The sequence below is a fragment of the Symphalangus syndactylus genome, chromosome 20 (assembly GCF_028878055.3).
Source record: "Symphalangus syndactylus isolate Jambi chromosome 20, NHGRI_mSymSyn1-v2.1_pri, whole genome shotgun sequence".
Lineage (NCBI taxonomy): Eukaryota > Metazoa > Chordata > Mammalia > Primates > Hylobatidae > Symphalangus > Symphalangus syndactylus.
In genome coordinates this window covers 36,667,217-36,694,949 of record NC_072442.2, presented here as the reverse complement: position 1 = coordinate 36,694,949, position 27,733 = coordinate 36,667,217, and the positions used below count along the sequence as shown (strand labels likewise).

Sequence of the window (27,733 nt, the reverse complement as noted above, 5' to 3'; positions counted from 1 at the left end):
TCACTTCTTCCCGGTCGGGGCGGCCGGGCAGAGGCGCTCCTCACTTCTTCCCAGACGGGGCGGCCGGGCAGAGGCGCTCCTCACTTCTTCCCGGACGGGGCGGCCGGGCAGAGGCGCTGCTCACTTCCCAGACGGGGCGGCCGGGTAGGGGCGCTCCTCACTTCCCAGACGGGGCGGCCGGGCAGAGGCGCTCCTCACTTCCCAGACGGGGCGGCCGGGCAGAGGCGCTCCTCACTTCCCAGACGGTGGGTGGCCGGGCAGAGGCGCTCCTCACTTCCCAGACGATGGGTGACCGGGCAGAGGCGCTCCTCACTTCTTCCCGGACGGGGCGGCCGGGCAGAGGCGCTCCTCACTTCTTCCCGGACGGGGCGGCCGGGCAGAGGCGCTCCTCACTTCTTCCCGGACGGGGCGCCCGGGCAGAGGCGCTCCTCACTTCTTCCCGGACGGGGCGGCCGGGCAGAGGCGCTCCTCACTTCTTCCCGGACGGGGGCGGCCGGGCAGAGGCGCTCCTCACTTCTTCCCGGACGGGGCGGCCGGGCAGAGGCGCTCCTCACTTCTTCCCGGATGGGGCGGCCGGGCAGAGGCGCTCCTCACTTCTTCCCGGGCGGGGCGGCCGGGCAGAGGCGCTCCTCACTTCTTCCCGGGCGGGGCGGCCGGGCAGAGGCGCTCCTCACTTCTTCCCGGACGGGGCGGCCGGGCGGAGGCGCTCCTCACTTCCCAGACGATGGGTGGCCGGGCAGAGGTGCTCCTCACTTCCCAAACGGTGGGTGGCCGGGCAGAGGCGCTCCTCACTTCCCAGATGGTGGGTGGCCGGGCAGAGGCGCTCCTCACTTCCCAGACGGTGGGTGGCCGGGCAGAGGGGCTCCTCACTTCCCAGACGGTGGGTGGCCGGGCAGAGGGGCTCCTCACTTCCCAGACGGTGGGTGGCCGGGCAGAGGCGCTCCTCACTTCCCAGACGGTGGGTGGCCGGGCAGAGGGGCTCCTCACTTCCCAGACGGTGGGTGGCCGGGCAGAGGCGCTCCTCACTTCCCAGACGGTGGGTGGCCGGGCAGAGGCGCTCCTCACTTCCCAGACGGTGGGTGGCCGGGCAGAGGCGCTCCTCACTTCCCAGACGGTGGGTGGCCGGGCAGAGGCGCTCCTCACTTCCCAGACAGTGGGTGGCCGGGCAGAGGCGCTCCTCTCTTCCCAGACGGTGGGTGGCCGGGCAGAGGCGCTCCTCACTTCCCAGACGGGGCGGCCGGGCAGAGGCACTGCTCACTTCCCAGACGGGGCGGCCGGGTAGAGGCGCTCCTCACTTCCCAGACGGGGCGGCCGGGCAGAGGCGCTCCTCACTTCTTCCCGGACGGGGGCGGCCGGGCAGAGGCGCTCCTCACTTCTTCCCGGGCGGGGCGGCCGGGCAGAGGCGCTCCTCACTTCTTCCCGGGCGGGGCAGCCGGGCAGAGGCGCTCCTCACTTCTTCCCGGACGGGGCGGCCGGGCGGAGGCGCTCCTCACTTCCCAGACGATGGGTGGCCGGGCAGAGGCGCTCCTCACTTCCCAGACGGTGGGTGGCCGGGCAGAGGCGCTCCTCACTTCCCAGACGGTGGGTGGCCGGGCAGAGGCGCTCCTCACTTCCCAGACGGTGGGTGGCCGGGCAGAGGGGCTCCTCACTTCCCAGACGGTGGGTGGCCGGGCAGAGGCGCTCCTCACTTCCCAGACAGTGGGTGGCCGGGCAGAGGGGCTCCTCACTTCCCAGACGGTGGGTGGCCGGGCAGAGGCGCTCCTCACTTCCCAGACGGTGGGTGGCCGGGCAGAGGCGCTCCTCACTTCCCAGACGGTGGGTGGCCGGGCAGAGGCGCTCCTCACTTCCCAGACGGTGAGTGGCCGGGCAGAGGCGCTCCTCACTTCCCAGACGGGGCGGCCGGGCAGAGGCACTGCTCACTTCCCAGACGGGGCGGCCGGGTAGAGGCGCTCCTCACTTCCCAGACGGGGCGGCCGGTCAGAGGCGCTCCTCACTTCCCAGACGGTGGGTGGCCGGGCAGAGGCGCTCCTCACTTCCCAGACGATGGGTGGCCGGGCAGAGGCGCTCCTCACTTCTTCCCGGACGGGGCGGCCGGGCAGAGGCGCTCCTCACTTCTTCCCGGACGGGGCGGCCGGGCAGAGGCGCTCCTCACTTCTTCCCGGACGGGGCGGCCGGGCAGAGGCGCTCCTCACTTCTTCCCGGGCGGGGCGGCCGGGCAGAGGCGCTCCTCACTTCTTCCCGGGCGGGGCGGCCGGGCAGAGGCGCTCCTCACTTCCCAGACGATGGGTGGCCGGGCAGAGGCGCTCCTCACTTTCCAGACGGTGGGTGGCCGGGCAGAGGCGCTCCTCACTTCCCAGACGGTGGGTGGCCGGGCAGAGGCGCTCCTCACTTTCCAGACGGTGGGTGGCCGGGCAGAGGCGCTCCTCACTTCCCAGACGGTGGGTGGCCGGGCAGAGGCGCTCCTCACTTCCCAGACGGTGGGTGGCCGGGCAGAGGCGCTCCTCACCTCCCAGACGGGGCGGCCGGGCAGAGGCGCTCCTCACCTCCCAGACGGGGCGGCCGGGCAGAGGTGCTCCTCACCTCCCAGACGGGGCGGCCGGGCAGAGGCGCTCCCCACCTTCCAGATGGGGCGGCGGCCGGGCAGGGGCTGCAATCCCAGCACCCTGGCAGGCCAAGGCAGGCGGCCGGGGGGTAGAGGCTGCCGCGAGGCCAGACCACGCCACCGCCCTCCAGCCCGGGCAACACCGAGCAGTGGGTGAGCGAGACTCCGTCTGTAGTCCCAGTACCTCGGGAGGCTGAGGCGGGCAGAGCACTCGGCGTCAGGAGCTGGCGAGCAGCGTGGCCAAGATGGCGAACGCGTGCCTGCATCCAAAGGAGAAAAGGCAGGCAGCGGTGGCGGGCGCCGGTAGTCCCAGGCAGTCCGTGGCGCGGGCAGCAGCAAGCCGAGTAGATTGTAGCCTGGGCCAGAGAGGGAAAGAAAGAAAGAAAGAAAGAAAAGAAAGAAAGAAAGAAAGAAAGAAAGAAAGAAAGAAAGAAAGAAAGAAAGAAAGAAAGAAAGAAAGAAAGGAAGGAAGGAAGGAAGGAAGGAAGGAAGGAAGGAAGGAAGGAAGGAAGGAAGGAAGGGGTCCATTTTCATAGAGAAGGCAATGAAGGATTTATTTGGAGTGAAGTGGCAAAAAAATGACAACTGGCATAGTCCTTTTCCTTTAGCGAGGCCAGCACTTACATAGCTAGGGTATGTTGTGACTTGACTGTAGTAATTGGCCTAGTGGCAAGGAAAAGAGATGGGGGGTACATCCAGAGAAGTGTGCATTACTACAAGGCACAAGCCTCTGTCTTCAAGCAAGAGGGGAACATTAGCCTCTTACAGAAAGGAGTGGACCGTGTCTGCAGTCCCAGAGAATTCAGGGAGATCTGGGATTTCATGGACCCAGATGTCTCCAACCCAAATCTCAGGATCCCACCCCATCCCAACCAGGACCTTCAACTCGTCATAGTAGGCTTGCAGTGGATGAGAAAATAACTTTTTTCTTTTTTCTCTTTTTCTTTTTTTTTTGAGACAGAGTCTCGCTTTGTCACCAGGCTGGAGTGCAGTGGCCCGATCTTGGCTCACTGCAACCTTCACCTCCCAGGTTCAAGTGATTCTCCTGCCTCAGCCTCCCGAGTAGCTGGGATTACTGGTGTATGCCACCACACCTCGCTAATTTTTGTATTTTTAGTAGAGACAGGGTTTCACCATGTTGTAGTCTTGAACTCCTGACCTCAGGTGATCCACCCGCCTCGGCCTCCCAAAGTGCTGGGATTACAGGTGTGAGCCACCGCACCTAGCCCCGAAACTCCTCTTTAGAGTTGGCTTCCCCACACCACTCCTGGTGCTAACTGTATTAGATCAGGTTCCCCAGGAACCGACACGACTGAGAACCAAAACCTGAGGACTGAAGGAAGCAGGATTGGACGAGAGGCCATGTGGGGTGCAGAAGTGAGCTGTCATGCAGTCACAAAGGCCTCAGGTGATCTCACAGGAGTTTGAGAGAGGGTGGCTCTTCGGAATTGTCCCACCCAAGGCACAGATAAGGGTCTTTATGCCTCTTCATCAACCAGTCATTGTATGTGATGGGGGAGGGGAGGTGGCTCTCCTCAGCTTAGCGCAATTCCAGGAGAGGGACACAGCTGAGAGCTATTGGCACAAACAGCCGGGAGGATGAGTGCCTCAGTCCCTGAAGGGAGGGGACCTGGGTGGCCCCCCGCCCCATCCACTGCCATTATTATTTTCTGCATCTCCCAATAGTTAACATTTGTACTTTGTATTAATTGTCTATTGCTGAATAGCAAATTACCCCCTGAACTTAGTGGCTTAAAACAACAAGTATTTGTAACCTCGTAGTTTCCGCTGGTCAAGAATCTGAGGCTGGGTGTCTGGCTCAGGGACTCTCAGGAGACAGTCATCAAGCTACTGGCTTAGAAGCACCTCAAGACTCTACTGTGGCTGGAGGGAACCACTTCCAAGCTCACCCATGTGACTGTCGGCAGGCCTCAGAAGACCCACTGCAAGCCCACTCACTGGGTGCTGGCAGGCTTGCGATCCATGGCACAACTTCCGTAGGCTGCCTAAGTATCCTCATGACATGGCAGCTGGTGAATGGAGAGCAAGAGACCACACCGTCTGTTTGTATAATAACTTAATCTTGGAAGTGACATCACACTATTTCTGCCATATTGTATTTGTTTGAAGTCACTGAGTTGGCCCGGTGGGGTGGCTCCCATCTGTAATCCCAACCTCACTTTGGGAGGCCGAGGCGGGTGGATCACCTGAGGTCAGGAGTTCAAGACCAGCCTGGCCAACATGGCGAAACCCCATCTCTACTAAAAAAAAAAAAAAATTAGCTGGGGTGGTGGTGCGCGCCTGTAATCCCAGCTACCCAGGAGGCTGAGGCAGGAGAATTGCTTGAACCCGGGAGGCGGAGGTTGCAGTGAGCCAAGATTGCGCCACTGCACTCTAGCCTGGGCGACAGAGTGGGATTCAGTCTCAAACAAACAAACAAAAAAAAAGTCAGCCGGGTGCAGTGGCTCAGGAGGCTGAGGCAGGAGAATCGCTTGAACCTGGGCGGCGGAGGTTGCGGTGAGCCGAGATTGCACCATTGCACTCCAGCCTGGGCAACAAGAGCAAAACTCTGTCTCAAAAATTAAGTTTTGGATTTTGGAGCATTTTAAATTTTGGATTAGGGATGCTCAACCTGTACTCAGTTATGGCCAAAAAAGTCAAGCTTCTTGCACAAGGAACTTGTACACAGATACAAACTTCCAGTAACTCTTAGACCTAAATCTGGGGGCTGTTTCAAGTTATCTATTGCTGTGTAACAACCCACCACAAATCTTAGTGATTTATAATAATACTATAATAATAGTTTATATCTCATGATCCTATGGGTTGGCTGGGAGGTTATTCTACTGGTCTCACCTGAACTTTTTTTTTTGAAATGGAGTCTCGTTCTGTTGCCCAGGCTGGAGGGCCGTGGTGCAATCTCGGCTCCTGGGTTCAAGTGATTCTCCTACCCCAGTCTCCTAAGTAGTGGGATTACAGGTGCCTGGCTAATTTTTGTATTTTTAGTAAAGACGGGGTTTCACCATGTTGCCCAGGCTAGTCTTGAACTCCTGACCTCAAGTAGTCCACCTACTTCAACCTACCAAAGTGTTGGGATTACAAGTGTGAGCCACCCCACCCGGCCTCGCCTGGACTCTTAAGCATGCATTTACTTGTGGGTCAGCTGAGCTGGTGGGTCCAAGATGTCCTCACCCACGTCTGGAGCTGGGCAGGGACAGCTGGGAACTCTGTCTCGATACAGCTCTCATCACTCTGGTATAGCCTGAGCTTTTTACTTGGCAGGTAGGTTTCAAGAAAGGAAAGTAAAGGCAGAGGCTGGGCGCGGTGTCTCATGCCTGTAATCCCAGCATTTTGGGAGGCCAAGGCGGGCGGATCACGAGGTGGAGATCGAGAACATCCTGGCCAACATGGTGAAACCCTGTCTCTACTAAAAATACAAAAATTAGCTGGGCGTGATGGCGTGTGCCTATAGTCCCAGCTACTCGGGAGGCTGAGGCAGGAGAATCGCTTGAACCCAGGAGGCAGAGGTTGCAATGAGCTGAGATCACACCACTGCCCTCCAGCTTGGGCAACAGAGCGAGACTCCATCTCAAAAAAAAAAAAAAAAAAAAAAAGAAAAGAAAAACAGAAAATATCAAAGTGCAGCACATATATTTTTCTTGAACCTTTTATTCACTTACATAAATAAGCTCATATATATATATGTATTGAGTAGCAAAGTAGTGGTAAAAATATTTCTTGCTCTGGGGTCATGGTGAAAGTTTGAAAGCACTTATTTAGTATATACTCAGGTGGGAGTGATTACCTGCCCTGTATCTATGAAGAAACTGTGTTAACATCTACATCTAGTTAGAGATACAAGACGATAAAGAATAGTAATTCTATGATTTGGGCAGTTTTATTCCATTCTAAGAGGTTTCAAAGGGAAACTTGAACAATAAGATTTCCTTCCTATACACCCAACTCCCTCACTGGAATCCTTAGAAGGAACAAAATCAGGTGGCTCATGGGCTGGGAAGGCTTATTATGACAGAAGCTAGTTGAACTTCCAGCTGACTAGTCACAGCTCTGAGGGCAAGCTTCACAGTACAAGGGCCCACACCACCTGACATTATATAAGATCATCATTTGTTTATTGTCAGCGTTTCTCCACCAGAAAGCAGGGTCTGTGAGAGTAGAGCCTGTCTTTCTCATTGCTGAATCCCCAGTGGCCAGATCAATGTCCAGCACGTATTAGGCATCTAATAAACATTTGTGGAATAAATGAATGACTGAATGAAGGGGGTAGAGGTAGGGAAAGATGCCTCATCCCAAGTACCATATTTTATAATTATTGCTTTTCACTGACTGTACTTTGTAAGCTGTTTCCATCTGTGTTGATTTTTCTTCAGATTGGTTCAGAACCCAATCCTGATCCTTTTTCCAAACACTGTTCTCAAGGATACTTTCAGATTATTGCTTGGCTGAACACACTAGTGTTACTGAAACCAAACAGCGCTGCAAAGAGAGAACTAATCACTCTGCCTTTGGTTAACAGCCTTGAAAACATGTTATTCATGAAGAGATCAGGCAGGGTTTGGGGTAGGTCAGCCTATTACCATCACTAGAAACAACAAATAACAGCAGAAGAGGACTGCAGGATTGTTCATTTTTCTCAAAAAGGGCAATTTGTTAGCCAGGGGGACCTCAAAATGTTGTCATCTGAGGGTAAGAAATGAAGAAAGACACACAGGGGATATGGCTGCTTTTTTTTTTTTTTTTTTTTTTTTACTTTGAACATTAGCATTAAGTTGGTTACCGTACACATCCAAAGGCCCAGCATCTCAGAAAAATCATTAGGTGGCACACCTGTACCAGAGTCTCACAAGAATAAAATATACAATGCTACATTGAGTGGTTAAAAATACACAAAAAAGTAGTTTTAACAATCTATAAATTTTTTATACTTAAAATCATGATTGAGTTGAAATAAAAAAGTGCATTTCAATTGCTAAAAAAATAATATTGGTATAGTTAACACAAGGGGGAAATCAGTACATTGAGGGATCTGACAGGATGCTGGAAAAAATGACTCAGGGAAGCCGGGCAGCATGGGCTCCTTTGGAGATTCAGGAGCGGAGCTCAGTTCCACCTCACTGCAGTTCCCTGGGGCCAAACAGCCCTCCTCTCCCCAGTATCTTTCCCATCTTAAGAGATCCTGTCCTACCTATCTGTCACCTCCCCAACCCAAAGACTCCTCTAAACTTCTTTGCAGCATGACAGCTGCCTGCCCTACACTGAGTCTACTTGACCTTCAATTGCGTCTCCGCAGAGAGGTAGGAGAGGGACACTGCCCCATTCTGGACTTGACATAAGTACCCCAGCCACATGGCCTTCATCCTTATGACCTAGCAGGCAGAACAGGGACCAAGCAGCTTCTATTTTGTCAAACTCCTTTGGACAAATATTCAACATTCAACAACAAGCTTTGTAAACCTAACGCTAAACAAGTCATGGCAAGCAAACTGGATTTTCTTTTCTTAAGAAATGAGGAAAAGTGCAAGTGATCTCAGTACTGTTGGGGAAAACAAAAATAAAAACAAACAAGTTGCACCTGGCCACTTGCTGCCTAAACCAATCACAGCTTCAGTTTTGTTTTTTGTCAAGTGTTGGAGTTACAAGTAGACACCTCTCTGTGCCTGGTATTGCTCAGGTTCAGACTTGGCTGGGGGTGAGGGGGCCAGGCAGAAATCAGTTAAGAAGGCCATTCCAGGTGTAAATGCCTCCCGGCTCTACAGAGGGTAATATTTACCGTCTGGTCTTTTCCCTTCCCAGGTTGATTACTGACCTGTTTGTTGTGAAGATGCTGCTGCAATAAGCACAAACAGAACTCATGGCCAGAGAGCTGATGATCACGGATAGGAGCCCTTAAGACAAGTAACTGACAGAGAGGGAGCACACACAGTTTCTAACCTGGAGTGCCCGTTGCACTGGTCAGGAGGAAGGGCCTGACCTGGAGGACTTGTTCCGTGATGTAACAGATATCTCTCTGGAGCAGAGAAGGTGAGAAGCATTTCCTTACTCATACTCCAGAGTTCCCCCAGTGCTCTTGTTCCTCCTTCTACAGATGTGATGGTGGTGGCCTGCAGAGGAGATAGGAGCGGGGAAGCCTGCCTGCTCTGCCTTCAGCACACAAAGGCACCCCCATGGGAAGGTCCTGGCTTTCAATCTGGGGGTCATCAATATGTAGAAAGTCTAATTAATTAAGATGCCTGATCCACAAGGACTCCAGACCCACACGTCAATCATTGCTTGCATCATGAGGGATGAACGACTGGACTTTGTAATAAGGGAAAATTTCTCAAATAATCAAAATATATGAATAAGCTTTGAGCCAAGAGGCTATTCCAGAAGAGATTTAAAAGTGGGATCTTTCTTTAGAAGGTTGAGAATAAAGCTAAAGTACTTTATTGCTCCCTTGTGGACAAAGCCAGAACTGCCGATGGAAAACAGTCACACAGCCCATGTCAAGAAATGAATAAAATGCATATTCAAATTTACGGAAGATTGAGACGAAATCATCCCATTTTCAGAGGCTACATATATGCCCTTGGGGAGACAACTTAAGAAGTAAACACCAAAATTATGTCACACAGTTTCTTTTTAACCTAATGAATTGAATTAATAGAGCATGAAAAGATATTTCTAGGAGGGTTAGGAGTTCTAGCAGAATAAAATACTTCCCACCAACTTTCAAATGCAATGAAACAGTCTTGAGTCCTGTACAGGATGTGAGTCTAAGTCTATCATGCTCATCAGACGGTCCCTTTTCACCCGTAAAAGACAGGTAGGGAGGAAGCTGTGTTCATTCAGAGGAGCTGGATATTCCAGAAACAACTTGATTCTTTGGCACATCCAGTAGACACAGGCTCTTTAGTTGATCAGAACTAGCCAAGGCAAGTATCAGATTTCCTTCTGAAGTTAAGCAAGATTCAGCTTCCACCTCCTTTCTTGCCCCATCCTCACTTCCTATGAAATCATTTCCAAGTAATATGTAACATCCCTGATCTCACCAGAGAAGCTGATGTAGTGTGAAAGTAACCTGCGACTGGAAAGCTATGGGAACACTTCTCAGGGGCAGGAACTCCCTTGGATGCGTGTGTCGGAAGTTTCCTACTGAAGACATACAAGACAGCAGGCTGTCTCGAGGATGTGGTTCCTCCAAGTGACAAGCAAGTACAGCTCTCCATTGTTTTATGGCCTGGGACTCTGAAGAGAAAAGCCACAAATTTTAAAGTAGATACTAATTTGCTAGTTACTATCCAAGAGGCAAACTTCTAGATCAATAATGAGGAAGAAACATCACGGCGAATGAAGTGAAAGGCAATTAACACAACAAGAAACCCGTTACTGATTTCTGTAACATAAAAATCTACCTTTTTCATTTTGTAAACTCATCTTCCCATCCCAAATAGCAGTGAAGCCTTCAAAAATCTTGAATTTATTCATCATCAAACATAACCAATTCTCACAATTTTGCACTATCTCACCAACAATATAGTGTCTGTTGCCAGACAGGAAAGATGGAGAATGTATTAACAGCTGCCTTCTTAGATACCCACCTTGTGTGGTTATTAGTCTTAAAAACCTGAGTACTATTAACTTTAAGGAAAAGGACATGAGATTTTAAGTCAGAAAGGAAAAATGCTGACTAAGGCCCAAATGCTCAACTCCAAGCTTTCATTCACCTAAAAAAAATGCAATCAAATCTCCTCATTTGAAAGAGTTTTTTTTCTTTTTCTCCAGTTTTGGAGGAGAACTGGAAGGGAGTAAAAAGACCTGTACACAGCACAAACTTCCGCTCTGGCTGTGAAGGACTAGCCAATTGCTAAATGTTTCATCACGGAGGTGCTCGATCATATTACATAAAACACTGCAACCTCCTTTTCACTACATCCTTCACATATTATGGATCCATCATACGTTTTAAACGAATTAGATGAAAACAGCTAGAAAAAGTAAACAGAAGTTCTTGAGGGACAGGGCCATGAGAGAGCAGAAACCCAGAGAGCAATTTTAAATTAAATTGACTAAAATAAATAGTCTCGCAAAATGTGTATGGAAGAGAGTGGGCACGTGGGAACAGGGCAGAGCAACAGCAGCACTCAAGATCCTTTCATCAGAAAGGGGAGGCATTCAGGAAGACTTCAGTTGAGAAAAAGGTGTTCAAAAGACATTCAATGACCTTTAATTTTAAAGGAACGTTAAATTTCTGGTGAAAGTAAAGAAAGTGAAGAGTCAAATAAGGATAAAATCAATAGAGATGTAATATGTGAAGAAATAAGATATAAACAAAAGTTAAAAATGTAACCTAAAAATGACATGGAGGAACAAAACAGAAATACGGTCAAAATTCTTGTCCAAGGTTTTAGCTAGTTTGTAGAGTTAAGCCCATTGGAATATGGGTGAAGTCCAATATTCATGGATAATGAAATAGTCAGAGGTAGGATTTAGATCAGGAAAGAATGTTCCAGGATGCTGGCATTTTGAAGGCACTCAAAAACAGAGTGAGAGAGACTTAAGCTGCAGTGACATCAGAGGATTAGAGAGAGGTGCATACTCATGTATCTGTCATAAAGAAATAAAACAACTCCAGGAAACTGTGACCATACATATATTATTGAGTAATATATAGAGTGACAAAGCAGAAAGAAAGCCACCTTATAAGTAGTTTCTTACAACAATACAGACTCTATCTAGTGAAAAAGAAAGAGTTTGTTTTCCAAATATGCATGTCTGCAAAGTATTCTGACTTAAATAAAGAATTTGATAAATGGTATGTGACCTGGTTCTTTAAACAAATTTACTGAAGCAAAAGCTTCAAAGCTGGAACAACCATGGAGTTTGATTTTCCTTTGAATCTTGCAAAACCTATCCTCTAAGACAAAAAGATCTGATCATAAAGTCTATAAAAAGTCTAGAAAGTATAAAAGTATAGAACTATGAAAGTGGATATATTGATGGCAACTTTTATGGCTTCCATAGAAAGTGTAGAGAGGATCTCTGGTTTGCTTTATCGAGGTAGTGTCCAGGGTTGGAAGGTCATCATTCTTTATTGTAAGTGCTACAGATGACAAAAGCAGGTTAGCTAGGGTGTTGTTATTGCATAATAATGCCACTATTTCTAATGGCTTATGACCTTTAATTCCTTAAAAAAAAAAAAAAAAACTCTTAAGAAATTTCTTATCTTGGTTCAGGCAAAGGAAAATTAAAACCCAAACTTTACTTGCTCAATTTTGTAGTCTGAAGAATTCCAAATGAGTTGGTTTTTTAAAAACAGTAATTAGCTGATACAATTCTTAAATGTGATGTATCCCTTTTTTCATTAAGTACTTCTCATACAGTCTAGAACAGCATTGAAATATTTATCATGTGGACACCAATGCAATAAAAGTTGTCTTTTCTATACAGTAGCTCAAACAGAAAGTTTTCTCTAACTTTAGTTTTTTTTTTTTTTTTTTTAAACATTAAAACCGACCTATCATTCTGTGTTTTACTAACCGAGATCTGCAAGATGGGGTAAATATACATATATCTGCAATGGATTTCTACCTCTGCTTCATCTTCTCAAAATTTAAAACTTCCAGTGAAATAATAATGAAACTAAACATACATATCTATTCAACAAACATAAAAACTGAAAAAAATTTCAAGAATTAAAAAATTCATAGTTTATAAGCATCTCATCAGAGCATTTTGCTTTCGGTTAGTATATGAGGGAAAATCAAATTATACGGAAAGTTCTAACCACTAGAAAAGGATACTTTCAACAAATGTGGTTTTAAAAAAATGGTATAATTATGGTAATGTCCATGCTTAGTCATTAATCTAGAACAGTTAATGTAAATGGTAGACTATGAAAGTACTGGTAACTGATTTGCACAGGCTTCTTTGAACTAAAGTTTTTTTGTGGCGATCTCCCCTCTTGCTAAAAATAAGAATCCAGTCACAAATATATGTGGAAATGAAGCCACATGCCTTTAAATTGTTGTCTTTTCTTCATTCAAATTTAAAAATCTAACTCAGAATGAGCCTACCTGACTCAATTTGAGAAAGCAGCAGCCTTTATTAAGGCTAAGGAAGAGTTTATATTTTACTGATAAATCTATGAGAGAAAATAGAAAAATAAAAACCAAACAAATACAAACAAACCAACCCACACACACAAAAAATACAATGCCAACTTATCCTCAAATAAGTCTTAACCCTAGCAATGATACAAACCTTTGAAGACAGTAAAACTACGTAATGAGACAGCCTCAATTTGTTATCGATATAATGCTTAAATGCAGCTTTTGTTGTCTTTAACAGATGTACAGATAAGGGCTGAGAACTCAAACTTCTCCATAATTCTTTTTTTCATAAACAGATAACAAGTAGGTAAAAAGTTTTGAAGAATTCATGGGGTGCTGTAGCATATATGGAAGAAAACATACCACATAATGCAACTTTTATCTTACAAAGAGGACCCCAACCAAATTTTCAACCCTGAGTTTGAGTCTTAACCATGTTAAACGTGTTGCACATATATGTTTAAGGCTTAATCCTGCAGTTCTTATATTCAGAAGCATTAATGTTGTGAATATTCTTAATGCATTTCATTATTCATATGCAATATGATACTGATGAGGAGTCACTATATTTGAGCAGTTTTCCTGAAGATCACAAATCTCAAGTCAAGGAAAGTATCCTTAATCTAGGGGAAAAAAAGGAAGTTTCTAAATTGTTCCACAATACACTTCATTAAGAATTGTACTGTATGACAATGCTAATTTTAAAAAATAATATATATATATCTTTTGCTTCTGTTAAGGATGGTGGTATTTGCGTAATACTGGTTTTCCTGTATAGCAGATATTTTCTTATGGCTATATTTACTTGAATGAAAAATCAAAGATGACTACCTGAATATTCCAGTGTATAATTATAGTACAGCCTCATGAAATGGTTGATTCTGTGGTCTCAAGTCTAGAATTCAGAATTGCTGCCCAATACTGTAAATTTATTCAGAATAAAATAAGGCGGTTGGGCACGGTGGCTCACGCCTGTAATCCCAGCACTTTGGGAAGCTGAGGTGGGCAGATCACAAGGTCAAGAGTTTGAGACCAGCCTGGCCAATATGGTGAAACCCCATCTCTACCAAAAATACAAAACTTAGCCGGGCATGGTGATGCGCGTCTGTAATCCCAGCTACTCGGGAGGCTGAGGAAGGAGAATCACTTGAACCCAGGAGGCACGGGTTGCAGTGAGCCAAGATCGAGCCACTGCACTCCAGCCCAGGCAACAGAGCAAGACTCTGCCTCAAAAAAAAAAAAAACAGAACAAAATATAACCAATTAACTAAGCACAGTTTACATCTTTTAAAAAAATCATTTTAATACTACAGGCTTGACCATGAAATAATGATATGTCTATATAAAAGTGTAGGTTGACAAACTTGCCATGGAATGCCAAGGAGACCGTGGAGGGAGGGGGAGACAACCACTAAAGATAGAACAGTCATATGCAAGGAATTAACTTTCCTTATTGGCTTGGGTACCTGGGTGCTCAAAGAATGTGTACAAATATTAAAAATACCATTCTTTAAAACTTACATCCAAAACCAGGAAGTATGTCTTGAGATACTTTTCTGCCTCATTCCAAAATTTTCCTATGCTCATTATGTAAGACAGGCAAAATCAGAAGGAGAAAATTTAGAAACACTAAACCAAAAAGCCAATAGAGAATGTGACATTTGAAAAATATGGACTTAATCTCAATTGAAAGAATTCATTTTTTCCTACCACAGAGCTCATTAGCTAGAAAAGTGCTCAAAGCATATCTGCACATTTAATATTAAAAATAAAAAAATAAATAAAAGCCAGCGTTCTGATTCAGGCAAAGATTTTAAGAACCCGAAGAAAGAAAAATGAAGAAATTTCAAGATTAAAAAATGGACTGGGCATGGTAGCATGCGCCTGTAGTCTCAGCTACTTGGTTAGCTGAGGCAGGGTTGCTTGAGCCCAAGAGTTGGAGGCTGTAGTGTGCTATAATTGCACCTGTGAATAGCCACTGCACTCTAGCCTGGGTAACATAGCAAGACCTTGTCTCTTAAAAAAAAAAAAAAATTGGAGAGAGGGTGGGAGGTAAGTGATTTAGCCTGGGAACTCAGTTCTCTGAGATAAAGAAATACAAAATTTTAAGCTATACTGAGTCTGGATAAATATGATCAGTTAAGTGTAATCAATACACTAGCCCTTCTGTTCAGCCTTTCCTATAATAAGCTCCTGGTTGATTATGTTCTTTTGAAGTTCCCCAAACTTGAAAAAGTAATCGGCCTAAAGGTGCCAGAGGTGCTGCTCTCTTTATCACCTAAGAATGCTGGTATTACATAATTTGCAGAGGACAGGGCAGTAAAACTTCGGAGTTTTCCCTCACTATATTTAAACTGTGTTAAAATAGCTCGAGGTTGTGAACATATCCACATTTTATATATAATAGATATTTCAAAATTCATAACCAATTTGTCTTCTCATCTGAATTTCTCAGCCACTATCAGCAACATCATGTTTGTGATTTTAAGTTTACTATTTTAGCTTCTTATAACAATTCTAGAAAAATAAAGCAACCTCAAAATGAGAGATTTCAATTTGTCATCCCATAAAAGCTAAACACGAACACAGTTCCTAAGGGAAGTGAGAAACAGATGTGACTGAGATGAAATGATCTCCACTACTTCCTCCTCCTGTCAGCAAACAGCCTTATTCAAATTTTCAAAACATGCAAGCTTTAGGTGACTTCCCTGGAAAAGGCCCCATCCCCTGCAAATCATTTCATGTAATGCACTAACGAAGCCAAGCAGAACATGGAGGACAGGAGCACATTAGGGAGCCTCTCTGAGTGTTAAGCAGAGATGTCAAAACTACCAAGTATTTACGCCAAATCCTGAAAGCAAAACCTCATTTTTGCAGTAACCTGGTCTGGAGACCCTCTCAGATACATCTAGTCTCTGAAGCACCTTTTGAGTTGTACGGATGTAAGAATAGCTTTGAATTATAGAAGTTATATGCATCTTTAAGAATCACATTTTGATGATTATAAAAATTTTTTTCTATTTTACAACATAGGTTCAGCTACACTGAAAAAATTACACTGCTTATTGAAATACATTTCATTTTAGAAACAGACTACCAAAAGAAGTCTATACAAAAACTCTAAAATAATTTCTGTAGTAAAATAAAGAGTGCGTTAGGAGAGCTACACAAAGAAGAAAATTTCTGTCTTTCTCTATAATGCTTGATATACTGTGAAACACGGCCAGCTCAACTCTATAGCTGGCACCAAAAGCTGAAAAGAATTCCTTACCATACACAGTGATACAATTAATGCTCTGGATTAATCTCACAGCCTTCCCGATTAGTACAAAGGAAACCAGGCCTATCCCCTCTTTGAGGAGAAGTCCGGGATATAAAAGCAAGCATACCTCATCAGCTGATATGAAATTATAAAATTCCACAAGTCTGAGTATTTGAAACTTATAAAAGTCATCAGAAAATGCAAGCAAATTGGGCTTTAGTTCAGTGGTTCCCCTGGTTTAGATGACAGTCCCTCTGTGAGCTCAAGGTAGTCTTCTTGTTCATTCCCTTGGATCTGTTGATTCAGTGACACTGGCGAAGCTCTTGGTAGAGGCGGAGGAGAGTCTGAGAACTAAGGAAATGCTCACCGACTCCCTCTGTGCACACTCACACACGAGGACGTGTCTCCTGGAGAACACACTAATGAGACGGATGCTAATGATGCTGTGCTGAACTGTTCTTCTCTGCCAGGTGACGCAGAAAGTTGTCCTCACTCTGGCCTCTATGATTTAAAGGCTCACTCTTAAAGAGAGCTGGAGGTGGGGGGAGGTGAGGGACTGGAGGGATGGGAAGGTGGTGTGGGTGGTGAGGGTGTGGGTGGATGTGCAGGTGCGAGAAGGGGTGGGGGATGGGCCGAGGGGGAAGAGTGCTTACAGGATTCATATTGATTGCAGGGGTTGGGGTTGTGGGTGTGTTCACCACAGAAGGAACTGGGGTGGCTGGGGAAGTTGTAAGTGGAATCTGGACAGCAGGTGGCACATTCACGGGGCTGGTCACCCGAAAGCACTTCTCCTTGTGGGCCTTAAGCATGTTCGAGAAGCGGAACCGCTGGCCACACACATCACATGGATAGGGCTTCTCGCCTGTGTGAGTTCTGCGGTGTCTCTTCATGTTGGGGCGGCTGGTGAAGCTTTTGCCACAGATTTCACAGATAAAGGGTTTCTCTCCTGAGATGAACACAGACATAAAAATGATTAACATATTAGGTGGTAATTGTGTGCTCATGCTTTTTTTTTTTTTTTTTTAATAGAAATGGGGTCTCACTATGTTGATCAGGCTGGTCTTGAACTCCTGGCCTCAAGTGATCCTCCCATCTTGGCCTCCCAAAGTGCTGGGATTACAGGTGTGAGCCACCGCGCCTGGCCTATGAGACTGTATTCTAGAGTCATTTAAAAATCCTCTCAAATTTGGACTTAACAGATCAGAGTAGATACAACTAAAACTTACATACACCCTACCATCTGGGCTTAGCTAAAAGAAGAAGATAAAGATGGGGGAGAAGGCATCTACATTAGTGATCCTCTACATCCTACACAAAGAACAGTTCAAATGGCTTTCTGCGCTCAAGGAAATATCCTAGATGACTCTTTGCCTTTAAATTTAGGCAAGTTAATCTGTAAGAAATTTTTTTCTTTTTTAGTTTTTTGAGATAAGAGTTTTGCTCTTGTCACGCAGGCTAGAGTGCGATGGTGCAATCTCGGCTCACTGCAACCTCTACCTCCTGGGTTCAAGCAATTCTCTTGCCTCAGCCTCCCGAGTAGCTGAGACTACAGGTGTGCACCACCATGCCTGGCTAATTTTTGTATTTTTAGTAGAAACGGGGTTTCACAATGTTGGCCAGGCTGGTCTCGAACTCCTGACCTCAGGTGATCTACCCACCTCAGCCTCTCAAAGTGCTGGGATTACAGGTGTGAGCCACTGCACCTGGCTGCAATTTCTTTTTTAAACAGGATCTTGCTCTGTCACCCAGGCTGGGGTGCAGTGGTGTGATCACAGCTCACTGCAGTTTCAACATCCTGGGCTCAAGCAATCCTCCCAGCTCAGCCTCCCAAATAGCTGGGACTACTACAGGTGCCAGCTACCATGCCTGGCTATCTTTTTTTTTTTTTTTTTTTTTCTGTAGAGGCAGGGCCTCCGAATTTTGCCCAGGCTCGTCTCGAACCCATGGGCTCATGTGATCCTCCCGCCTCAGACTCCCAAAGTGCTGAGATTACAGGTATGAGCTAAGGCCCTGCCCTGTAAGCAATTTCTGATACTCCAAACAAAAGTAAGAATTTTCTGAAAATGTCCTGTGGAACAAAGAAGTCTCTTCCTGCCTATTCATACACAATCCTTAGCATACAGCTTGCTTTTTGGCACTGAACTTAGAAAATACTGGCTTGACAAACCTACAACATGAATTTCACACCACAGTGTTTCTCAATGAGTGCTACTGCCATTTCTGCAGACAATTACTCATTATGTGGGACTATCTGGCATTCAGCATTCCTGGTGCCAGCCTACTGAATACCCACAAGAGATTTCGACAATAAAAAAATGCCCCTATGCCATTTCCAAATGTCCATGGGTGTAGGGAGGGTGTTGCGGGCTATTGCTCCTAGTTGAGGACCAGTGGGCCAGCGAGTCAAAAAAGGAGACAGAATCCCATAGTTCTTAAGGCATTTAGAAAGGAAATTAGGTTTGGGTTCTGAGGGCTTAATTTTTAAGCTTCCCTAACTTTCTTTTGAACTTATTGCTTAGTTCCATGCTGTGTCTGCCTGCTTCTCTACCCAGGCTACAGAAAATAAAATGCTTTTTGATTCTATATGTCCATCAATCATTTTATATGGGATGCTGAGGTGAGGCGGGGAGTACTTCTGTACATGCACTTCGGTGAACCATATGCTTGTACTGATCAATTCCTGCATCAGTCCTCCATATCTATAGCTCGTCTCTTTACATTAACTCCTGCTATAAGAGCGTTGCTGTCACTTCCCTTGCTGCTCCCTCTTCTCCCAACGAGTGTGTTTATTCTACTCATGCGTATTGGGTCTTACTGTGTACCAGACACTGCTAACTGCTTTACATCTATTAACCTTGGTGATCCTCCAGTGACTGTATGAGGCAGGTATATTATTACCCCTTATTTTACTCATAATGGAATTAACAAACTTGCTCAAGTTTATATGCTAATGGAGAGTTAGGATTTAAAATCTGCAGCCTGGTTCTAGAGTTTGTTTTTGACATATAAACCACAGTATTTCACAAATCACTCAATGTGCATTTCTGCACACATGAAGGGATGTATTTTCTTACTTTCTCATCTACTTTGGGACTCCTTTTTTCCCACCACCCCAGGACCCCTTCTTATACCTAGGAGAAAACACCTCTTTACCCATATCATAGTCCAAATTTCTTGTCTCCAGCTTTTCATTATAGTAGAAAACTGACATCCTCTATGGCCTCTTCCATGGAAGCCAGAATTTTCCTCACTTTCCTGAGAGATTGAAGAGTCAATTTTCTCCATAACTATCAGTATTATTTGAAGACTATCATATTTCTCTTGTCTTTATGCTTTTTTTTTTTTTTTTTGAGTCAGAGTCCTGCTCTGTCACCCAGGCTGAAGTGTAATGAGTGGCACGATCTCAGCTCACTGCAGCCTCTGCCTCCTGGGCTCAAGTGATTCTCCTGCCTCAGCCTCCAGAGTAGCTGGGATTACAGGCATGTGCCACCACACCCAGCTAATTTTCATATTTTTAGTAGAGATGGGGTTTCACCATTTTGCCCATGCTAGTCTCAAACTCCTGACCTCAGGTGATCCGCCCACCTTGGCCTCCCAAAGTGCTGGGATTACAGGTGTGAACCACCATGCCCGGCCCACTTTACACTTTTCATTCTTCAATCACTGCCATGGCTAGGCTCCTTACTGTGACTCATATTCATCTTTCTGGATGAATTCTGAGCCCAGATTGTTTTCCTTCTTTTTAATCGATTTCCTCTAACCATCTTAAAAACTTCAACTTCTGGCAGGGTGTGGTGTTTCAAGCCTGTAATCCCAGCACTTTGGGAGGCCAAGGCAGGAGGATCACTTGAGGCCAGGAGTTCGAGACCAGCCTGGGCAACACAGTGGCACCCTGTCTACATAGTAAAAAACAAACAAAAGCCCTTCAACTTCTGTGTTAAATGGAATTAAGCAAATCAATTATAGTATATTTGTTTGATGGAAAATACCATTGAAAGCAACGTTACATGCTAGAAGGTGGCTCACACCTGGAATCCCAGCACTTTGGGAGACCGAAGCAGGAGGATTGCTTAAACCCACGAGTTTGAGACCAGCCTGGGCAACATGGTAAGACCCTGTCTTTACAAAAAGATACAAACAATTAGCCAGGCATGGTGGTGTGCACCTGCAGTCCCAGCTACTGAAGAGGATGAGGTGGGAGAATCACTTGAGCCTGGGAGGCAGAGGTTGCAGTGAGCTGAGATTGCACCACCGCACTCAAGCCTGAACCACAGAGAGAGATGCTGTGTCAGAACAACAACAACAACGTTATAAAGTATAGAAATGTAATTTTTTTTTTTTTTTTTGAGGTGGAGACTCACCCTGTCACCCAGGCTGGAGTGCAGTGGTGCAATCTCGGCTCACTGCAACCTCCACCTCCTGGGTTCAAGCAATTCTCCCGCCTCAGCCTCCCAAGTAGCTGGGACTACAGGCACGTACCACCACGCTCGGCTAATTTTTTGGATTTTTAGCAGAGACAGGGTTTCACCGTGTTAGCCAGGATGGTTTTGATCTCCTGACCTTGTGATCTGCTCGCCTCGGCCTCCCAAAGTGTTGGGATTACAGGCGTGAGCCACTGCGCCTGGCCCAGAAATGTAATTATTAACATGAAAATGTATAATCTATTAAGTTTATCTATGATCTATTAAATAAAAGCAAGTTATGAAAATGCATGCATGAGGACAGGTGTGGTGGCTCATGCCTGTAATCCCAGCACTTTAGGAGGCTGAGGCAGGTGGATCATTTGAGGTCAGGAGTTCGAGACAGGCTTGGCCAACATGGTGAAACTCCATCTCTACTAAAAATACAAAAATTAGCCGGGTGTGGTGGCACGCACCTGTAGTCCCAGCTGCTGGGGAGGCTGAGGCAGGGGTTGCAGTGAGCCGAGATTGTGCCATTGCACTCCAGCCTGGGTGACAGAGCAAGAAGCCATCTCAAAAAAAAAAAAAAAGCATGCATGGTATTATCTACCTTTTAAAAATATATACACATGGAAAGAAATACAACAGGCCAGCCACAGTGGCTCACACCTATAATCCCAGCACTTTGGGAGGCTGAGGCAGGGCAGACTGCTTGAGCCAGGAGTTCAAGACCAGCCTGGCCAACATAGTGAGACCCCAACTTTATTAAAATAAAAAAATACAACAAATGTTACCAGTGATTATCTCTAGGTAATAGGATCGTGGGTGATGTTTTATTCTTTATGCTTATCTGGTTTTTTGTTTTTTTTTTTGAGACAGGGTCTCATTCTGTCACCCAGGCTGGAGTGCAGTGGTGTGATCTTGGCTCACTGCAACCTCCACCTCCCGGGTTTGAGCAATTCTCCTGCCTCAGCCTCCCAAGTAGCTGGGACTGCAGGCATGCACCACCATACCTGGCTAGTTTTTGTATTTTTAGTAGAGACAGGTTTCACCACATTGGCCAGGCTGGTCTCACACTCCTGACTTCAACTGATCCATCCACCTTAGCCTCCCAAAGTGCTGGGATTACAGGTGTGAGCCACTGCGCCTAGCCATGTAGTTTGTTTTTCTAAATTAAATATGATTTACTTGTATAATAAAATACTTTAAAAGCACATGTTTGATTAACCTCTAAGCTCCCCTGCTCTGTGACTTCAGAGTTAGTATTCTTCACAGCAGACATATGGAAACACAGCCAAAGGCCTTAATCTTTGAATTTTAGTCTAGTATGAGCAAATCCTCTCCACATTATTTACTAATCACTTCTTAGGCACACTAGACACTACTCACAGACAGAATGGATTCCCTGAGCAGTTACTGAATGTATGGATGTTTAGGTTTTTTATGTGCTCAAATCCCCTTCCTGGATCTCTCTAAACATCTCTCATTTGCAGTCTTCTTCTTTTTTTTTTTTTTCTTCCCTAAGACAGAGTCTCGCTCTGTCACCCAGGCTGGAGTGCAGTGGCTCGATCTCAGCTCACTGCAAGCTCCGCCTCTCGGGTTCATGCCATTCTCCTGCCTCAGCCTCCTGAGTAGCTGGGACTACAGGCGCCCGCCACCATGTCTGGCTAATTTTTTTTTAATTATTATTTTTAGTAGAGGCAGGGTTTCACTGTATTAGCCAGGATGGTCTCAATCTCCTGACCTCGTGATTTGCCCACCTCAGCCTCCCAAAGTGCTGAGATTACAGGTGTGAGCCACCGCGCCTGGCCCTCATTTGTAGTCTTCTATACTATAAGTGATTTGCCACAGAAAGACCAAAAACTACTAGAACTAGCCTACTACAAATGCCTGGATTCAAATTAAAATTGGTCTTTTTTACTGCTTAGTAATCTTTTACTCGCTTCTTAATGTCCACATTTGTTGTTCCAGACCTTCATTTGACATTAACCCACAATCCCATCTGCCTCTAAATCTCATTATTCATTAGGCCGCATCTCCTAAATGTGTTTAATGGTTGATATTAAGGTTTCTCTGAAACCTCAAGGTTAAGATTACAATAGGGTTGAAACAAGGATAAATACAAATGTAACATTTAAAATCAACTATCTGTACAATGTCCCACTTTAAGCAAGAACTGGTAAATGGGTGGCAAGAAGATATAGTAACAGTTAAATTCATTAAGGTAACTAGAAAAGCATGTATATTAATATATCTAACTATATCACCTAACTGTTAAACATAGATAAAGCTAACCTAATTGTACAGCAATGTAATGAGTCTGAAGAAAGAACAGTATAAATGAAGACAGAGAACCTACAGAGAAGACAGAAAAGAGCAAAAATTTGGCTAGTTGTCTTTTGTATGTGATCTGTCTGATAAACGCAAGTATTCCAGTCTGCTTAGGGTGAATATCCTTGGGCAGAATATATATATATACACACACACACATATATACATATATATGTATATGTGTGTATATATATACATATATGTATATATGTGTGTGTATATATACATATATATGTATATATGTGTATATATGTATATATACATATATATGTATATATGTGTATATATGTATATATACATATATGTATATATGTGTGTATGTGTGTGTGTATATATACATATATATGTATATATACACACACATACATATATACACACACATACCTACATATATACATCTAACTGAAATCTTTCTTGAACTTTAAACCCATTTTTCAAACTGCTTACTTGAATGCTCCAGAGATATCTCAAAACAAGTACAAAATTAAATTCATTATCCTATCTAGTAAACCTGCTCTTCCCTCTACTCTTCTCTATCTTGACAAATAGTTTTATACCCCACATCTGGGACTAACCCTTGATTCTTCTCTTCTATGCTACCCTTTGATACTACTGATATCCAATCAATCACCAAGTTCATTCAAACAAATAAATTTTAAAAAGTTCATTCAAACTTGGTGATTGAATACTATTTTGATAGTACTGATATCCAGTCAATTCACCAAGTTCTACTTTGTCTATCACTTTAATCTCATCCGTTGCCATTACCATAAATTTTATTTTATTTTATCTTATTGTTTTTTTTTTTATTAATTTTTTTTGCATACAAAAACAATAAACATTTTCTAAAAATACATACAAACAAAAAGATGCGTATCAAACATATTAGGAAAGTTGCACATGGGAAGTTGGGGAATAGAAATGGGGGGTGGGAGTTAAAATAAATGAGAGAGGGACTTTATATGGATCAGTGATAATAACTCAATCCTCTATCTGACAAAGAAGAGGGAGAAGGAAGAGGAAGAAAAAGAAAGTGGGATAAAGGATCAGAAAGGGAGGAAAATAGAAAAAATTAGAGTATGACTCCAGGGTAGACCTGTTTTGTTGTCACTGAGTTGGTTGGTTGGTTTGTCTGTTGTATTCTTCATGTTTCGCCAAGTTGGCCAGACTGGTCTTGAACTCCTAGCCCGAAATGATCAACCCGCCTCGCCCCCCAGAGTGCCGGGACCACAGGCGTGAGCCACCACGTCCAGCCCCCACATTGCTTCTGGCCTCCGTGGTAGACCTCCCAGACGGAGCGGCCAGGCAGAGGAGCTCCTCCCTTCTACCCAGACACGGGGAGGCCGGGCAGAGGAGCTCCTCACTTCCCAGACGGGGCGGCCAGGCAGAGACGCTCCTCACTTCTTCCCAGACGATAGGTGGCCGGGCAGAGGCGCTCCTCACTTCCCAGACAATGGGGCGGCCGGGCAGAAGCTCTCCTCACTTTCCAGACGATGGGTGGCCGGGCAGAGGCGCTCCTCACCTCCCAGACGATGGGTGGCCGGGCAGAGGCGCTCCTCACCTCCCAGACGATGGGTGGCCGGGCAGAGGTGCTCCTCACCTCCCAGACGATGGGTAGCCGGGCAGAGGTGCTCCTCACCTCCCAGACGGGGCGGCCGGGCAGAGGCGCTCCTCACTTCTTCCCGGACGGGGCGGCCGGGCAGAGGCGCTCCTCACTTCTTCCCGGACGGGGCGCCCGGGCAGAGGCGCTCCTCACTTCTTCCCGGACGGGGCGCCCGGGCAGAGGCGCTCCTCACTTCTTCCCGGACGGGGTGGCCGGGCAGAGGCGCTGCTCACTTCCCAGACGGGGCGGCCGGGCAGAGGCACTCCTCACTTCCCAGACGGTGGGTGGCCGGGCAGAGGCGCTCCTCACTTCCCAGACGGTGGGTGGCCGGGCAGAGGCGCTCCTCACTTCTTCCCGGATAGGGCGGCCGGGTAGAGGCGCTCCTCACTTCTTCCCGGATGGGGCGCCCGGGCAGAGGCGCTCCTCATTTCTTCCCGGACGGGGCGGCCAGGCAGAGGCGCTCCTCACTTCCCAGACGGGGCGGCCGGGCAGAGGCGCTCCTCACTTCTTCCCGGACGGGGCGGCCGGGCAGAGGCGCTCCTCACTTCTTCCCGGACGGGGCGCCCGGGCAGAGGCGCTCCTCACTTCTTCCCGGACGGGGCGGCCGGGCAGAGGCGCTCCTCACTTCTTCCCGGACGGGGTGGCCGGGCAGAGGCGCTGCTCACTTCCCAGACGGGGCGGCCAGGCAGAGGCACTCCTCACTTCCCAGACGGGGCGGCCGGGCAGAGGCGCTCCTCACTTCCCAGACGGGGCGGCCGGGCAGAGGCGCTCCTCACTTCCCAGACGGTGGGTGGCCGGGCAGAGGCGCTCCTCACTTCCCAGACGATGGGTGGCCGGGCAGAGGCGCTCCTCACTTCTTCCCGGATGGGGCGGCCGGGTAGAGGCGCTCCTCACTTCTTCCCGGATGGGGCGCCCGGGCAGAGGGGCTCCTCACTTCTTCCCGGACGGGGTGGCCGGGCAGAGGCGCTGCTCACTTCCCAGACGGGGCGGCCGGGCAGAGGCACTCCTCACTTCCCAGACGGTGGGTGGCCGGGCAGAGGCGCTCCTCACTTCCCAGACGGTGGGTGGCCGGGCAGAGGCGCTCCTCACTTCTTCCCGGATAGGGCGGCCGGGTAGAGGCGCTCCTCACTTCTTCCCGGATGGGGCGCCCGGGCAGAGGCGCTCCTCATTTCTTCCCGGACGGGGCGGCCAGGCAGAGGCGCTCCTCACTTCCCAGACGGGGCGGCCGGGCAGAGGCGCTCCTCACTTCTTCCCGGACGGGGCGGCCGGGCAGAGGCGCTCCTCACTTCTTCCCAGACGGGGCGGCCGGGCAGAGGCGCTCCTCACTTCTTCCCGGACGGGGCGCCCGGGCAGAGGCGCTCCTCACTTCTTCCCGGACGGGGCGGCCGGGCAGAGGCGCTCCTCACTTCTTCCCGGACGGGGTGGCCAGGCAGAGGCGCTGCTCACTTCCCAGACGGGGCGGCCAGGCAGAGGCACTCCTCACTTCCCAGACGAGGCGGCCGGGCAGAGGCACTCCTCACTTCCCAGACGGGGCGGCCGGGCAGAGGCGCTCCTCACTTCCCAGACGGTGGGTGGCCGGGCAGAGGCGCTCCTCACTTCCCAGACGATGGGTGGCCGGGCAGAGGCGCTCCTCACTTCTTCCCGGATGGGGCGGCCGGGTAGAGGCGCTCCTCACTTCTTCCCGGATGGGGCGCCCGGGCAGAGAGGCTCCTCATTTCTTCCCGGACGGGGCGGCCGGGCAGAGGCGCTCCTCACTTCCCAGACGGGGCGGCCGGGCAGAGGCGCTCCTCACTTCTTCCCGGACGGGGCGGCCGGGCAGAGGCGCTCCTCACTTCCTCCCGGACGGGGCGGCCGGGCAGAGGCGCTCCTCACCTCCCAGACGATGGGAGGCCGGGCAGAGGCGCTCCTCACTTCCCAGACGATGGGTGGTCGGGCAGAGGCGCTCCTCACTTCCCAGACGGGGCGGCCAGGCAGAGGCGCTCCTCACTTCCCAGACGAGGTGGCCGGGCAGAGGCGCTCCTCACTTCCCAGATGATGAGAGGCCGGGCAGAGGCGCTCCTCACTTCCCAGACGATGGGTGGCCGGGCAGAGGTGCTCCTCACTTCCCAGACGGGGCGGCCGGGCAGAGGCGCTCCTCACTTCTTCCCGGACGGGGCGGCCGGGCAGAGGCGCTCCTCACTTCTTCCCGGACGGGGCGGCCGGGCAGAGGCGCTCCTCACTTCTTCCCGGACGGGGCGGCCGGGCAGAGGCGCTCCTCACTTCTTCCCGGACGGGGCGCCCGGGCAGAGGCGCTCCTCACTTCTTCCCGGACGGGGCGGCCGGGCAGAGGCGCTCCTCACTTCTTCCCGGACGGGGCGGCCGGGCAGAGGCGCTGCTCACTTCCCAGACGGGGCGGCCAGGCAGAGGCACTCCTCACTTCCCAGACGGGGAGGCCGGGCAGAGGCGCTCCTCACTTCCCAGACGGGGCGGCCGGGCAGAGGCGCTCCTCACTTCCCAGACGGTGGGTGGCCGGGCAGAGGCGCTCCTCACTTCCCAGACGATGGGTGGCCGGGCAGAGGCGCTCCTCACTTCTTCCCGGATGGGGCGGCCGGGTAGAGGCGCTCCTCACTTCTTCCCGGATGGGGCGCCCGGGCAGAGGGGCTCCTCACTTCTTCCCGGACGGGGTGGCCGGGCAGAGGCGCTGCTCACTTCCCAGACGGGGCGGCCGGGCAGAGGCACTCCTCACTTCCCAGACGGTGGGTGGCCGGGCAGAGGCGCTCCTCACTTCCCAGACGGTGGGTGGCCGGGCAGAGGCGCTCCTCACTTCTTCCCGGATAGGGCGGCCGGGTAGAGGCGCTCCTCACTTCTTCCCGGATGGGGCGCCCGGGCAGAGGCGCTCCTCATTTCTTCCCGGACGGGGCGGCCAGGCAGAGGCGCTCCTCACTTCCCAGACGGGGCGGCCGGGCAGAGGCGCTCCTCACTTCTTCCCGGACGGGGCGGCCGGGCAGAGGCGCTCCTCACTTCTTCCCGGACGGGGCGGCCGGGCAGAGGCGCTCCTCACTTCTTCCCGGACGGGGCGCCCGGGCAGAGGCGCTCCTCACTTCTTCCCGGACGGGGCGGCCGGGCAGAGGCGCTCCTCACTTCTTCCCGGACGGGGTGGCCAGGCAGAGGCGCTGCTCACTTCCCAGACGGGGCGGCCAGGCAGAGGCACTCCTCACTTCCCAGACGAGGCGGCCGGGCAGAGGCGCTCCTCACTTCCCAGACGGGGCGGCCGGGCAGAGGCGCTCCTCACTTCCCAGACGGTGGGTGGCCGGGCAGAGGCGCTCCTCACTTCCCAGACGATGGGCGCCCGGGCAGAGGGGCTCCTCATTTCTTCCCGGACGGGGCGGCCGGGCAGAGGCGCTCCTCACTTCCCAGACGGGGCGGCCGGGCAGAGGCGCTCCT

The 27,733-nt window shown here is 48.9% G+C and overlaps 1 protein-coding gene across 4 annotated transcripts in view; it reads right to left on the bottom strand.

Moving 5' to 3' along the window:
* Positions 1-7,347: 7,347 nt before the first annotated feature.
* ZNF652 (zinc finger protein 652) overlaps positions 7,348-27,733 on the bottom strand; it is an 80,401-nt gene continuing 60,015 nt past the window's right edge. For 3 of the 4 annotated variants that reach the window (XM_055258709.2, XM_055258712.2, XM_055258710.2), the window contains one exon: positions 7,348-16,922. In XM_055258709.2, the coding sequence (XP_055114684.2) occupies positions 16,411-16,922 (512 nt within the window). In that variant the 3' untranslated portion in view covers positions 7,348-16,410. The remainder of the gene's footprint in view (positions 16,923-27,733) is intronic. The other variant, XM_055258711.2, reaches the window with a different exon arrangement.